We start from the raw sequence: 15,211 nt of genomic DNA on the forward strand, positions 1-15,211 counted from the left end.
ATTCTTTAGCATGGCTGAATGCTTGGGAAGCACGAGTTACTGACGGTCTCCTAAATCCTGAAGACTTCCTAACAACTGACACTGCCGAGGGACTTAGAATGACTTTGAGCTCTACGATAGATATTTCAAAATATTTAATTAAGGATTTTGAAGTGGATGTAATTTTTACAGGACGAATAAACCAGGATTCTCTGGAGGTACATTCATGAATATACGTAAATAATGTTTAAAGAAGTCAATTTGTATATATAAGAAAGTTGTGTGCTCAAATCGTAAAGAAAATTCATCAGTGATCGTCACTGAATTAATTATCGTCATTTTAAAAAACTATTTTCTGCAAAATATTTTTTATTAAAAAAATAAAATAAAATCAGTTAACTATATATGAGTAAAAATAGTACTTAGAATAAAATGTTTATATCTATTAAAAATTAAAATTGATTGTCATGATTTTAAGTTAATATTTTAATAACAACAATATATTGTTGTATACATAATCAATTTTTATTTATATCTACTAAATATTTTTTATTTTCATAAAACAAATTGGAAAAAAATTATATTTTGTATCAATGGATTTTTATGAGTTTTACTCGATGAATACTGATAACGATAAATATATTTATAAATGTAATTTTTATAAGTTCTCCATTACTTTTTAATAAAAATATAAATTTTTACAAAAGATATAGTTGCTTAATATAATCATGGTCATTTTCCTAATCCTTTTCTGGAATATTCCTGTCTTTTGTAGAGATTTTTTGGGACGATACGATTCGCTGCTGGGACAAATGATCATCCGGCTACTCCAACTTTTCTTCAAATTTATAAAATTTCGACGTTCTTTAGCATCTTAAAACCTCCGAAATACGGAAATTGCTCAGTTCAAAATATCAAAGCCTCGGAACCGTTGATTTCTATGAATAAAATCAAAGAAATTTTTTTTTCAAAATCAAAAAAAAACAACTTTTATTGAAGAAATAAAAAACAAGCTTAATATAGTCATTAGCAATGAAGACGGAGATTTTCATGATTTTACCAACGCTGTAGATCATGATTATGATTTACCGCCTGTTATTGAATGCTTAATGTATTTTGTGACTGGAAAAGTTTGCAAAAACATTTTAGAATTCACAAAATGTGAGGTATGCCGAAGAGGTTTTTTTTATTCGGAAGAGCAATCAATTCAAATTGAAAATTATCCGTTTGCCAAAATTGTGACTCTGAACCATGAAGTAGAAAATGACAACGGAATTTTGCACCCTAATCGACGATTATTTTATTTTTTAACAAAGATCGAAGCTTCATTTACGACTCACTGCAAAGGGAACCATGTTTTTGAATTAGTAATAAATGATATAACCGGAAAACAATTAGAACATCCTTGTTCAGAACATGCTGAAGAAATTTACGCTTATATCATTTATTTTTACTTAGAAAATAGAATGCGACAGTTTGCAAAATCTTCTATGATTGAACTAGAAAAATCTAAATCAAATATTTCAAAGAAAAAAGCAGCTAGACTGACAAATTTGTGACCTTTTGTTTATTAGTTTCGTGATTATAGGTATTATTATGATGTTGTACATGATAAGTATTATAATACCAAAGAATATTTTAAGAAATTATAAATATAAGTATTATAGTACCAAATAAGTAATATAATACCAATGAATATTTTATAAAATTAAATTATTTAAATGTTTTGCATTAACATAAAAATGTTTATAACTGTTTGTTTAAAATAACACTTAGAAAAGTTTTCTAAATATATATAAGATAAAAGAAATATATATATATATAACATATAAAATATAAAAAATATACATATATATAAAAAGTCTTAATTTCTTATATTTCTTTTGATTACCAATACAGACACTTCACTACTTAATTTAAATACAAAATTATCAATTTTTACTTTAAAAACGATTTACATACAATTTAATATTTAAATTTCTAATTGATTTTTGAGGTTTACAATAACTTAGATATTTCTTATGACCTGTAAATATATGAATAATGAATAATTTATATAAATTTTAAATCGCATATATACATTTTTCTGTATTATATAAAATTAAAATATTTAACATCATTTTTCATCAGAAATTGTATTTAAGTTTTTAATTAAAAGTCAATAATTTCCTCTGTTTTAATAATATAAATTAATTATAAATATTTCTAATACCTTAAAAAATTATTAGTTGTTTAATGCATTAAATAAAAATCATTTCATTACAAAAATATTCAAATTCTATAAATTTTCTCTATATAATAATTTAGGCCTAGAGAACACTCAGCGCCACCTGGAGTCTTTAGTCAACTTTCATGACACTACAACCCATGCAAAAGTACAGGAGATTTTACGGGGTGATACAAGTGCAAAAGAATTTGATAAATGTTGTCTATTCAAATGGGGTAACAGTAAGACGTCTTTTTGTGAAAAATGTTGTAAAATTAATTATCAAAACAATACAATATTAGTCATTTAGTATAAACATTTTCATTTTCCGTTTAATGTCAAAACATAACCTCAAAATTTCATCATTGAAAACTTTATTTATTTTTTGTAAAATCATTAAATTTTACTAAGATTACTAACCCAAGTAGCACTTAATATTAAAATGTCCGCCTCATGTTAATATTACCGGATAATGTTACTGTAATATTACACTATTACAGTAACATTACAGTAATATTATACCTTAATATTAAGGTAATAATACGCGAAAATATTGCAGTAATATTAGAAAAATATTATTCCACGAAAAAAATATACCTAACCGGGGAATTGAACCCCGAAGTCAAGGCACACAAGTCCAGAGTTTTACCAACAAGCCACACTGACTTACAATATATAAATGATTGTGATGCTTTATGAGTAACTGAAATCAATCTGTAATATTACTGTAACATTACCATAATATTACAGTAATATTACTCCGTAATATCACCATCAGGCGGACATTTGAATATCACTGTAATATGCCAGTAATATTACCGTATAATGTTACTGTAATATTACAGTAATATTACGTGCTATAGTAGGGAATTAAAAGTATCGCACGATAACAAATATAAATTGCTTAAATGACAGACTGACTTTAACCAAATTTAAATCAAAGTTTGTGTTTTTTCCAAAACAAGTTATTTGTAGAATTCGCGTATATGGCACCGAAACTATTGTGGAATGCGCAGAAAATTTTTCCATGTAGGTAACATTAATCTTATACAAATTCTTGTATAAGTTACTGCGGTCAAAACGCGTTTTTTATTTAGAAATCTGTAACTGTTTTATAGTTGACAGTTTAAAGTTTACACTAAAAGTATAATATTAAGTCTAATAGTCGAGTTTAACGACAATTTCTAGATTTCAGCATTACGTAATATATAATACTTGTTTTAACTTAAATTAGTAATAGAATATGATCTAGACTTATTTTACCATCATGCATGCGACTCTCATGCGTCGCATATGAGGACGCATCTGTTTGGTCCAGTGAGAGCAACATGTGCGAGCTACATGTCTGACACTGTGGCGCATTTTGCTATCTGGGATTGAAAATAAATTTTCAGTAAAATAAATCATGTCTCTTAATCATGTTACCTAGATCGAAAATTGTTTGACTTTGCGCTAAATGTTTTGTTTAAGTAGGCAGGTTAGACATATTGAAGAAGAGATGTCAATTTAGAAAGAAATATTTTTAAAATGCGTAGGTGTGCGTGTTTTTAGAATTTACGGGTTACAGACGGTATATAGACGGAAGAAGTTGGTAGTGGAAAAAAAGATTTTTTAAATTTCAGATTTTTTCTTTAATTTTTTTTACAAAAATATTATATTCCAGTACATTTATCATCTATATGTTATTTTTATAATTTTTAGCACGAAATTTACTCAACAACCCGGCTGAAAAAACTTGTACAAGAAAATGTACAAGTTCTTGTACATGTTCAAGTAATGTTCTTGAACAAGTTCAGCATCCGAAATTGAGACATGTTCTTGTATCAGAACTTGTACAAGATCCTGGACAAGAAAATATACATGTTCTTGTACATATTTTTTGTGTGCAGGGGTGCAATTATGTAATTTCATTTTGACATTCACATCGACATTGACTTTCATAATCACTTTCAATTTCATTTTCACTTTTACTAAAATTTAATTTTTATTTCAAAAAATGTGGTGTGTGGATTTCACTGTTTTATTTGTCCATCTAAGATGCTAAGTCGGAAATTATATGAGAAATTATGTAGGAAATTATATAGGAAATTATATAGGAAATTATATAGGAAATTATATGGGATATTCCAATTTAGATGTAGATCATCATAGTTCCACTCTTACGCCGCCAGATGGTGATATTTTTTTTTCTCACAGTTGAGATCAGTCTTGAATACTATAAAAGCTGACAATGAGAGTCTAACTCAGAAGGTGTATTGCAAAGCACAATTTTTTTTCTTTTCAGATGAATTGCAGTAATATTATTTGATTTTTAATTAAATAATTTTTATAAATTGCCGTCTGCCTACTGAAAATTCCTATATGAAATCCTATATTGTTTTCTTTATATAATTCTATGTGAAATCTTAGATATAGATATTTCAGAATCTACATGAAATCCTATATGATTTCTTATGTTCAAATCAATCATATATATGATCCCACGTGAGTATTTTTAATATGATTTTATGGCAGATTTTTTGTAATAATTTTTTATTCAAGAATCGAATAAAGATTTGATGTATGATTTGATATAGGAAAATTTCTGGTTAAGGATTGAGCAATGAATTTTAGTAATTTTTTTTAATGAGAAAACACGAAGGAAATTGACTTAAGAAATTGAAGGAAAAAATGGGACTAGAAAAAATTGTAGGATTTCACATAGGAATTTATATAATTTATTACTTAAGAATACGTTTATAAGAATTTACATCGAATCCCACTTCAAATCATGTCTCAATTTCCTATATGATTTTTCATAAGATTTTAATATATGAATTTATGTTAGATCCTATATAAGATCCTACATGAGAATTTTCAGTAGGGTATAAATTCATTTATTCCGAATTTCAATCAATTCAAAATTAAAATATTTCGAATTTTATCAAATTAAAAATTTAATTATTCGAATTTTAATAAATTTACAATTTAATTATTAAATTCTAGTAAATTAAATATATAATTAGAAATTGAGTTGTGTCTGGGCTGTCGAGCCGAACGGACGTGTTGTATAATTGTTCCCTATTGCTTTGAAAGTTTTGTTTACATTTATAGTTTCAATAGTATCTACATTTAATCAGTGCGAGAATTATAATATTTCTAATTTCGTGTCACTAACGTGAACTGTGAAAATGACCACTAACGACGATTTGAAATCTTTGTTAATTGATATTAAAAAAGAGCTTAGTGGTAAACTTGACACAGTTGAAAGTGAAATAAAAGTGCTGGTGAAGGAAAATGCTGCCCGTACTCTGGAGATCTCACTCATGGTTAAGAAGGTCAACAAACTCGAGACAAGAAATGATTTTTTGGAAAATAAAATTCTTAACTGCGAATCAAAAATCGACTCCCTCCTTAACAGAGAGAGGGCTAAAAATGTCATTTTGTTCAAGGTTAAAGACACGATTGCTGAAAACGAAAATCTGCTCAAGACGGTTCGAGATATTTTCCATACCGCTAAAGTTACTTTGGAAATGAGGGACATTGTGGCTGCAAGGAGACTGGGTAAAGTTGCTGGTGCTAGACATATCCTAGTTACTTTGACTAACCAGGAATTCAAATCGATGATCTTCCAAAAAGCTGTAAACTTTGGTAAAAATAATATTGGACTCTCGAATGATCTTCCTAAGGAGATCAGAGAAAAAAGGAGGAAAGAACATAGAGAGCTTCTGGATTATAAACAACTCTTGGAAAAACAGGAAAAAGTGATCTCTATCAAAGGCAGATACTTGGTAATGGATAACAAATTCTATGATGCAGTTACGGTCTCGGAATATTTATCCTCAACTAGTGAAGATACCATTGTAAACGAAGAGGATCAACAAGTGAGAGTGTCTAGTGAGAGTGACGATTCCACCCATGATTCCACCCCCAACCTCAATAACAAAAGATCTAGAACACAAACAAACAAAAAGAATGGTGATAATAAGAAAATTAAAAGTCAACCGGTTCGAGATACCAGAGAAAAAATTTCTTCCTATCTTAGTAAGCCGATGCGAAATAAAAACAAGAATGAGTCAGAGGTGTCATAGCGGTCAGTGAACCCGACGAGGATTGTATTTTGGAATGCCAGGGGATTGCGAAACTTGCCAGATATACTACCAACGATTAATAAGGCGGATATTGTATGTATCAACGAGACTTAGGCAGACTACGATCCAACTTACTACATGGCATCTTACCTCAAGGGTTTTAATGTTATTTACAGCTTGGCAACAAGAACAGCACTAAGAGGGAGAGCGAAGGGAGGACTCATCGTCGCCTTTCATAATAGTAAATATGTCGCCGAAAAACGTTATTCTACAGATGATTGTATTTTTATTAAATTTGTAAATAAGAATTTTAAATTTATAGTAGGTTTTGTATATGTTGGCCCTAATGCTGATTTTGCTAATTTTTTAAATGCTCTTGACGATCAAATTAATATTGATATATCTCAATTCCCGAATCTGCCATTGTACATAGGAGGAGATTTTAATTCTAGAGTGGGGAGATTGAATCAATTACCACATGAGTTTTTATCGAAAAATTTATTTATTGATCACGAAAGAGATAGTTTAGATATAAAACATAATAAAAGGGGAGTTAATTTAGTTACTGGTATGGAAAATAGTGGCCTCAGTCTTGTTAATGGCAGATCCCGGAGTGACAACCCAGCAAATTTTACATTTGTCAGCGGTGTTGGTAGATCTATAATTGACCTGGTATGGTCGAACCTTAATGGTTTGGACTTCATAGTTGATTTGCAAGTGATCACTATTGTTTCGAATTCGGATCATTTCCCAGTTGTTATTAGTCTCTGTAATAAAGTCAAGCTATCGTCCTCAACCTCTGGCCTCAAGTGGAATAATAATCTTTTAGATGAGTTTTCCGAGCTTATGCAGTCTTGGAAATACCAATCGGCTGATGTCGATATAGGCTCAAAAGATATTGATTTTATTGATGAATAGGGAAATAATTTAATTAATGTAATTACTGTAAATGCCAGAAAATTGGGAATGGTTAAAAGGGTGCATGGGTTCGGATTTAATTCAAAGCCATGGTTTGATGACGAGTGCTTCACTAAGAAAAAATTACTAAAAAATACTCTTAATATGTGTAAAAATAATGAGTTCAAGGTGATAGAGGAAGTGCGGAGGTACTGTGGACTGAAAAGGGAATTTAAAAAGCTTATAGAATTAAAAAAAGATGATTACAATAACTCCATATTAGCTCAGCTCTCAGTAGTAAAAAACTCAGCTTCTTTTTGGGAAATAATAAACAGGAATAGATTCAAGCCTCCACTAGTGGAACATATTGATTTAAAAACTTGGCAAGAATATTTTCAAAAAGAGCTTTCAAATCATTCTCATACTGCGTCATTGATACGCAATGAACTTTTTGCTTGTGTCAGTGTCGGTGACCCACTCCTTGAAGCACCCATCACAAAGTGGGATGTCATTCGCAGTCTCAATAAATGCAAAAACCATAAAGCTCCTGGGTTGGACGGTGTCTCTTTTGAATTCTTAAAGAACCTGCCTGATAATGGTATTGAATATTTAACTTTGTTATTTAATCGGGTCATGGAATCGGAAAGGGTCCCGACCTCTTGGTCAAAAGTTTTATTAAAAATGATTTTCAAAAAAGGCGATTTAAAAGATCCAAATAATTATCGGCCCATTGCTCTAGTAAATCACGTAACTAAAGCTTTTACACAGGTTTTGCTAAGTAGAGTTAATGAATTGGCTGAAAATAATTCACTCATACCGGAGTATCAGGCGGGTTTTCGAAAGAATAGGAGTTGTGTTGATCACATATTTACGCTAAATGCGATCATTCAGAAACGGTTAGATATGCCTCGAGGAAAGTTATTCGTCCTGTTCGTGGATTTCAGGGGCGCCTTCCCGTCGGTCTCTCACGACTTGCTGTGCAAAAAGCTTTATAATTTAGGACTAGGTAAAAAAATTACAGGAATATTAAAAGATCTTTATTCTAAGGCTACCATAGCGGTTGGGGGATCGGCGGGGATCTAGGGGCCGGTGAGATTCACGAGGGGTGTCCTCCAGGGCGAGGTTATGAGCCCGATTTTGTTTACTCTTTTCATCGCGGACATCGAGGAATTCTTAAGGAAAGAGGGTATCAGGGGTGTGTCGCTGAATCACTTAACTCAGATTATCCTTTTGGCCTTTGTAGATGATATAGCCCTGCTCGCGGATTCAGCTATTGAAATGAAAAAAATTTTGAGAGCTCTTCATAAATATTGTCAATTAAATAATTTGAATATTAACATTAGCAAGACCAACATAGTAATCTTCAAAAAAAGAGGACACGGTCATGACAAAAAATATGACTCGTTTTTTATTGAAAAAGATAAAAAAAAATTCAGATAGCCTCGAGCTATGTATATTTAGGTATTCCCTTTTCGAATTCTGCAGTATTTCTGAACGCCAGTAACAATGCGGTATCCAAGACTAAATTAGCACTGAGTACAACGACCTCGTTGATCGAAAAATTAAAATTAAAAAACTGGTACCCAGTCAGAAAACTTTTTATCAGTTTGGTCATTAGTGTTTTAATGTATGGGGCATTTATATGGACGTACGATTGATTTTTCGACACATGAATTTATTATAAATGTAAACTATTGTAATGTCGAACAGCCCGCAGAAGTCGTTCAGCATAATCCGGGTGATTTGGTGACCCTTTACTCATTTCCCAAGAAGACTTCAAGAAATCAAAATGGACCGATTCTATAGCCGGCTCGCTAAAAAAACCGAGTCCTTTGTCAGCATATTCACAAAACTGCTGGACATGAATTATTATTTGCTTGCTATGCTCAACATGAAATTACATATGGAAGTCCTGCCTTCAAAGACAATTCGTGTAAAAATCTGTTGGACCTTTTACGTAGATGAAACAATTTAGAAATACCGAAATACGTACAAGTTTTCCAGGATTTTAAAAATGTTGTTTCTGCATGTTTTAGGTCATACCTTGATTGTAATTATAAAGCATATTCATCAAATTTTCTAAAAAGTTAAACAATTTTTGATGTTGGAATAACGCCTAAGATTCATGCAGTAATATTTCATGTCCAACAGTTTTGTGAATATGCTGACAAAGGTCTCGGTTTTTTTTTAGCGAGCCGGCTATAGAATCGGTCCATTTTGATTTCTTGAAGTCTTCTTGGGAAATAAGTAAAGTGGCACCGAATCACCCGGAATATGCTGAACGACTTCTTCGGGCTGTTCAACAATACAATAGTTTACATTCATAATAAATTCGAGTGTTGAAAAATCAATCATACGTACTATATCCTGCAATTGAAAATTTATATGTATATTACCCTACACTTAATTCCCATATGAGATCCTGTATAAGGTCGCTTATGGTTTATTATGTGAGATTCTATACGAAATTTTATAAGGATATCTCGTAAGAAGAATCTCATCAGTGTCCATACAGGATTCCATATAGGATGCCATACGGGGTCCAAATTTGAAAAATAAAATTTGTAAATATCTCAAAAACGGTGAGAAATACGCAAAATCGGACAAAATTTTGAGTTCATTTTATATAAAGCAAAAATATTTTGTGTTTAAAACCTAAAATATGTCTCATAATTTATTAAAAAATAACTACTACATATGAGATTTATCTCATGAGTTTCCATATAGGATTATCGTAATATCTCATGTAGTATCTCATATGAGAAACCATAAGTGATCTTATATGGGAATTTACAGTAAGGTACTATCAATACTAAAGCTACCCTATATTACTTTGTTGAGTAAATTTCGTGCTAAAAATTATAAAAATTGCATATAGATGATAAATGTACTAGAATATAATATTTTTGTAAAAAAAATCAAAGAAAAATTCAAAATTTAAAAAATCTTTTTTCCAAAAATCCCTAGATGAAGGATTTTTATTTTTGGTTTTATATGATCAAACAAAAGGATATCCCTAGGATATCCATAGGATATTCATATCAATGGTCGATATCCTAGAATGGTCCCCAGGATATCTTGGGATATCCCTAGGATATCCAAACCGCCGGTTTGTGGGACATCAACAGGACATCCATAGGATATCCACAGGATATCCCTAAGACATCCACAAAATATCTATTGGATATTATATCGCAGGATATCAATGGGATGTCCGTGGGATATTCTTAGGATATTCACGGGATATTTAATATATCAACATACATTTTTAAAGGTTAAAATTGTTAAGCTAATATAATGAATAATAATATAATAAAAACAAAAATCTTATGAGCTTCTAATTTATTTTAAATCAAGATTTGAAACGCATTTTTCAAAGTTTTTAAATAAACTCATGCACTTAATGTATAATTAATATTAATAGTTATTCGTTATTTGCGGGGGAGAATTTATATTGTTTAAAGCCAATTTATTTTCTGACAATATTAAGCATATGAATAAAGGAATGAATCACGAATGAGAAAAAAATTAGTTAATAATTTTTCAAATTAAACAACTTTCTCGAAAAACAAGTTGCATTTTATTTTATTTATATAAAATTCAATTCACAGAATATTCTCACTCGTAGTCTCATAATGACTTTAAAAACAGTATCCTGAGAATATCTTCTTGACATCCAGAAGATATACTGAGAATATCCTGACGATATCTATGGGATATCTGGAGAACATTTATCAAAGTCTATAGAGATATCCAGAAGATATCCTGTGGATATCCTCAGATATCCAAAGGATATCCAAACCGCTGATTTTTTGGATATCCTTAAGAGATCCTTTTGATATCCATAGGACATCCCTAGGATATCTGCGGGATATTATCAATATATCCCAAGATATCTTGTGTTATTAGGGTGAGTTCAAATAATCTTCTTTTGAAAAATTGAAAATCAACACCAATGGAAAGCTTCCTCGAAGAAGCAAAAGTGTATTAAAGTAATTAAAAAAATTAATTTAGCGAAGAATTTTAAATAAAATTTTTAAAAATAATTGATTTAAAAATTGAAATTGAAATTTTGTAAAAATTATATGAATAAAAATTTAATTTTAAAGAATTAATAATTAAAAGAAGTTTTATGCAATTGAATTTTTGAAAAACTTGATTAAAAGTTGTAAGAAATAATTAATTCAAAAAGAAAATGAAGTTATAAATTTTGGAGTAATAGTTAAAATTTTTGGAACTAATTGAATTTCACAAGATTGTAAATTAAAATTTTCGTAAATTGGAATTTCTGAAGATATTTTATAAGCTTTAACCCAATAATAAATTAAACTTTAGAGAATTTTGAATTGGAAAATGTTTTAAATAATTGAATTTTCGAAAATCTTCTCTAAATTAATTCTAACAATTTTTATGAAATTTTTCACAAATTTAATTATCTTAAACTATTTTTCAATTAAAAATTTTATAAACGTTAATAATTCTTTAAAATTTTTTAAAATTAGCAATTAAAATGACTAAAAAATTTAATTCAAATTCGCCTTGAAATTCAGTTATTTTCAAAAATTTCAATTTAAAATCATCTAAAAGTTACCCAACTTTTTTTTTAAATTTTCCATCTAAAACTTTCTGAAATTTAATATAATTTTAACTATTAACTCTTCCAAAACTCAATTGTTTTTAATGATTTTCAAAATAGTCTTCGAAAATTAAATTATCTGAAAGCATTTTTCAATTAAAAACTTTGAAAGTTCAATTTTTGTATGTAATTTCTAATAAATTTTTCAGCAACAGAAATCACTTGAAATTTAAACAAAAATCACTTCAAGTTCAATTAATTTCAGAAATCAGAATAGACCTTTTCATTTCAATTCGGCAGTTGATTTTGCGCATGTCTGTTTTTCACTTTTTTCGGCATCTGTCTTCTTTGCTCTTCTACTTAGAGCCAAAACTTTTGGCATCTGCACACTAAAAAGTAATTGAAATAAAAATGTCTATTGTAAATTTTCAAAAAATTCAATTTTTTTAAACGGTTATCTGAAATTATTTGATAAATTTTTTTCAATTCTGTAAAATTTAATTATTGTCTGAAATTTAACAAAATCTTTTGAAATTCAATAATATCCCAAGACATCTTGTGTTATTAGGGAAAAACAATATATATTTTAAGAATTTAGCAAGAAATTTCAAGTGTGACAACTTTTTATTTAATTTCGTTCAAGACCACCGAGGTAAACCTAAGCAATGTCGGATATACATATTTGTCAAAAAAAAAAACAAATTGGAATAAAAAAGTAAACAAGGAGGGGGTCCGAGGGGGTCCTTTATGTTTATTTCGTAAACATTTTGCTTCCTCATTGTGTGAAGCAAAAAATTTGCTTCCTCGTGGAGGAAGCTATGAATTTCTCTAATTCAATTAATTGATTTAAAACATTTCGAGTTAAAAACTGATTTAAATTCATTAAATTTTTTGGAAAATTAAGAAAATTGTAATTCATTTTGGGTGTAACATATACTTTATATATGAGAGATTCTTTTTCAATTGCCCCAGCCCAAAAAGTCAATGTTCTGGGATTGGCTTCATACTTTGGTAAATTGTTCTCCTATATGATAGTAATAAATCCCTAAAATATAAACTCATTAAAAAAATATTTGTAGAAAGTAGAGGGGGTTGAAGTTTTGACGTTAAGGGTAACATTGTCATTTTCAAATCCGTATAACTATGACAAAAGTTAATGGATTTTAATTTATCCATAATGAATTTTATTGCATTTTTCACGTACTTTTCAAAAATGTATACGAAATTAAAAAAAAAAAATTTTTAACCCCTTTTTTTCAAAATCAACCCTTATTTTTCGATTTTCACCCCTTCGGGAATTTTTTTTTGTTTTTTTTTTATTTTCATTGGAAAGCTGAGGTTTTTTCCCATGAGCTATGTAAATATGAAAATGGGACAACAATAATTTTGTGAGAAACATAATATTAAATTAGGCGGTGCCTATCTAAATCCTCAAAGATGATCTCCAGGTACACCCCTTATCGGCACCGCCTACTTTAATATTCTGTTACTCACAAAATTATTGTTGTCCCATTTTCATATTTACATAGCTCATCGGAAAAAACCTCAGCTTTCCAATGAAAATAAAAAAAAAAAAAAAAATACCCGAAGGGGTGAAAATCGAAAAATAAGGGTTGATTTTGAAAAAAAGGGGTCAAAAAATTTTTTTTTTAAATTTCGTATACATTTTTGAAAAGTACGTGAAAAATGCAATAAAATTCATTATAGATAAATTAAAATCCATTAACTTTTGTCATAGTTAAACGGATTTGAAAATGACAATGTTACCCTTAACGTCAAAACTTCAACCCCCTCTACTTTCTACAAATATTTTTTTAATGAGTTTATATTTTAGGGATTTATTACTATCATATAGGAGAACAATTTACCAAAGTATGAAGCCAATCCCAGAACATTGACTTTTTGGGCTGGGGCGATTGAAAAAGAATCTCTCATATACGAATCGATTCGTTTTAATGCAAGGAATTCAATTATTTTATGTATTAACTTGAATTTAAAAAAACACAAAATTTTTTAGCTAAAATATGAATTTTTGATTTTTCAATTTTTATTAATTCTTAAAATTTAATTCAAGTCTGTACTTTATATCCTATACTAATCGATTCGTTTTAATGCAGGGAATTCAATAATTTTAGGTATTAACTTGAATTTTAATAAACACAACATTTTTTAGCTAAAATGTGAATTTTTTATTAACTTTCATTAATTCTTTAAATTTCAATCAAATCTATACTTTATATATACTAATCGATTCGTCTTGATGTAAAGAAGATGATTATATTATACATTATATCCTTCGATATAATATCCAATAGATATTTTGTGGATGTCTTAGGGATATCCTGCGGATATCCTATGGATGTCCTAATGATGTCCCACAGACCGGCGGTTTGGATATCCCAAGGTATCCTGGGGACCATTCTAGGATATCGACCATTGATATGGATATCCTATGGATATCCTAGGGATATCATTTTGTTATGAGGGAATTATGACGTCAAAATCAAATCAAAAAATGAATTTCTCGAATTAAATTTGACTTTGACTTCAAAATAAATTTGAATTTTACGTCAGAATTAAATCAAATTACATAATCGACACCCATCAGGATCTATCGATTGGTTGGTTCGTTTTGTTTGTTAGCCTCTTGTCTCCAAAGCCGAAGCCGAATAGTCATTTTTCCTTATATAGAAATTTTAATTAATTGTTATCATTATGAGTCAGATAAATGGTCATAAAATGAACAACTTGTTTTAACACTACAATTATATGTTCAAGGGAATTTTCATATATTTCATAATTGTATATTATGTATTTTACAATTATTGATAATAAAGAAATATAAAAAAAAAACTCGGTTAGTTAGGTATTGCGTTAGCGTACGCTCCCCGGTCCCGTTAAATTTATTTTAAAAATTAATTTCGTTGTTAAAAAACGAAATGATTTCTAAAAAATTATTTGGTCGAATACAAGTCCCAAAATTTAAGAAATTAATTTCTTTCATTTTTGAAAAATTAAATTTCTTAAATCAATTTATTTATTAAACTGCGATTCAATTTCAAAAATATAATTACCTTTATTATTATTAGGTATTATTATTATTATATTATTTTATTTTAGTTATCTTTCTCTATTTTTTATTGATGATCTTATAAAAGCATAATACATAAAATAAATTAAGAATTTTATTTTTAGGGAGACAGTGGAGGACCTTTAATGTTTCCTAAAGAAACAACATTTTATCTGATTGGCATTGTATCATTTGGATTTCGATGTGCAGAACCTGGATTTCCTGGAGTATACACTCGAATAACGGCTTTTTTGGATTTTATACAAACGAATATGACATAAATGTACTCTCAATGTTTAACCCTATTGTCATGGTATAATGACAATTCGTCGATATAATTATATATAAGTTCAATTGCTTAATATAAAAACAAGAAAATAATAACACTTTTTTTGAATTTAAGGGATTTAAGT

The 15,211-nt window shown here is 29.0% G+C and overlaps 1 protein-coding gene across 2 annotated transcripts in view; it reads left to right on the top strand.

Moving 5' to 3' along the window:
* Nucleotides 1-15,195, top strand: part of LOC127289487 (venom serine protease Bi-VSP-like) — a 102,623-nt gene extending 87,428 nt beyond the window's left edge. For both annotated transcript variants that reach the window (XM_051317447.1, XM_051317448.1), the window contains exon 7: nucleotides 14,924-15,195. In XM_051317447.1, the coding sequence (XP_051173404.1) occupies nucleotides 14,924-15,079 (156 nt within the window). In that variant the 3' untranslated portion in view covers nucleotides 15,080-15,195. The remainder of the gene's footprint in view (nucleotides 1-14,923) is intronic.
* The last annotated feature ends 16 nt before the right edge of the window (nucleotides 15,196-15,211 follow it).

Source organism: Leptopilina boulardi, unplaced genomic scaffold (assembly GCF_019393585.1).
Source record: "Leptopilina boulardi isolate dan_hultmark-lab unplaced genomic scaffold, ZJU_Lbou_2.1 LbouV2_41, whole genome shotgun sequence".
Taxonomy (NCBI): domain Eukaryota; kingdom Metazoa; phylum Arthropoda; class Insecta; order Hymenoptera; family Figitidae; genus Leptopilina; species Leptopilina boulardi.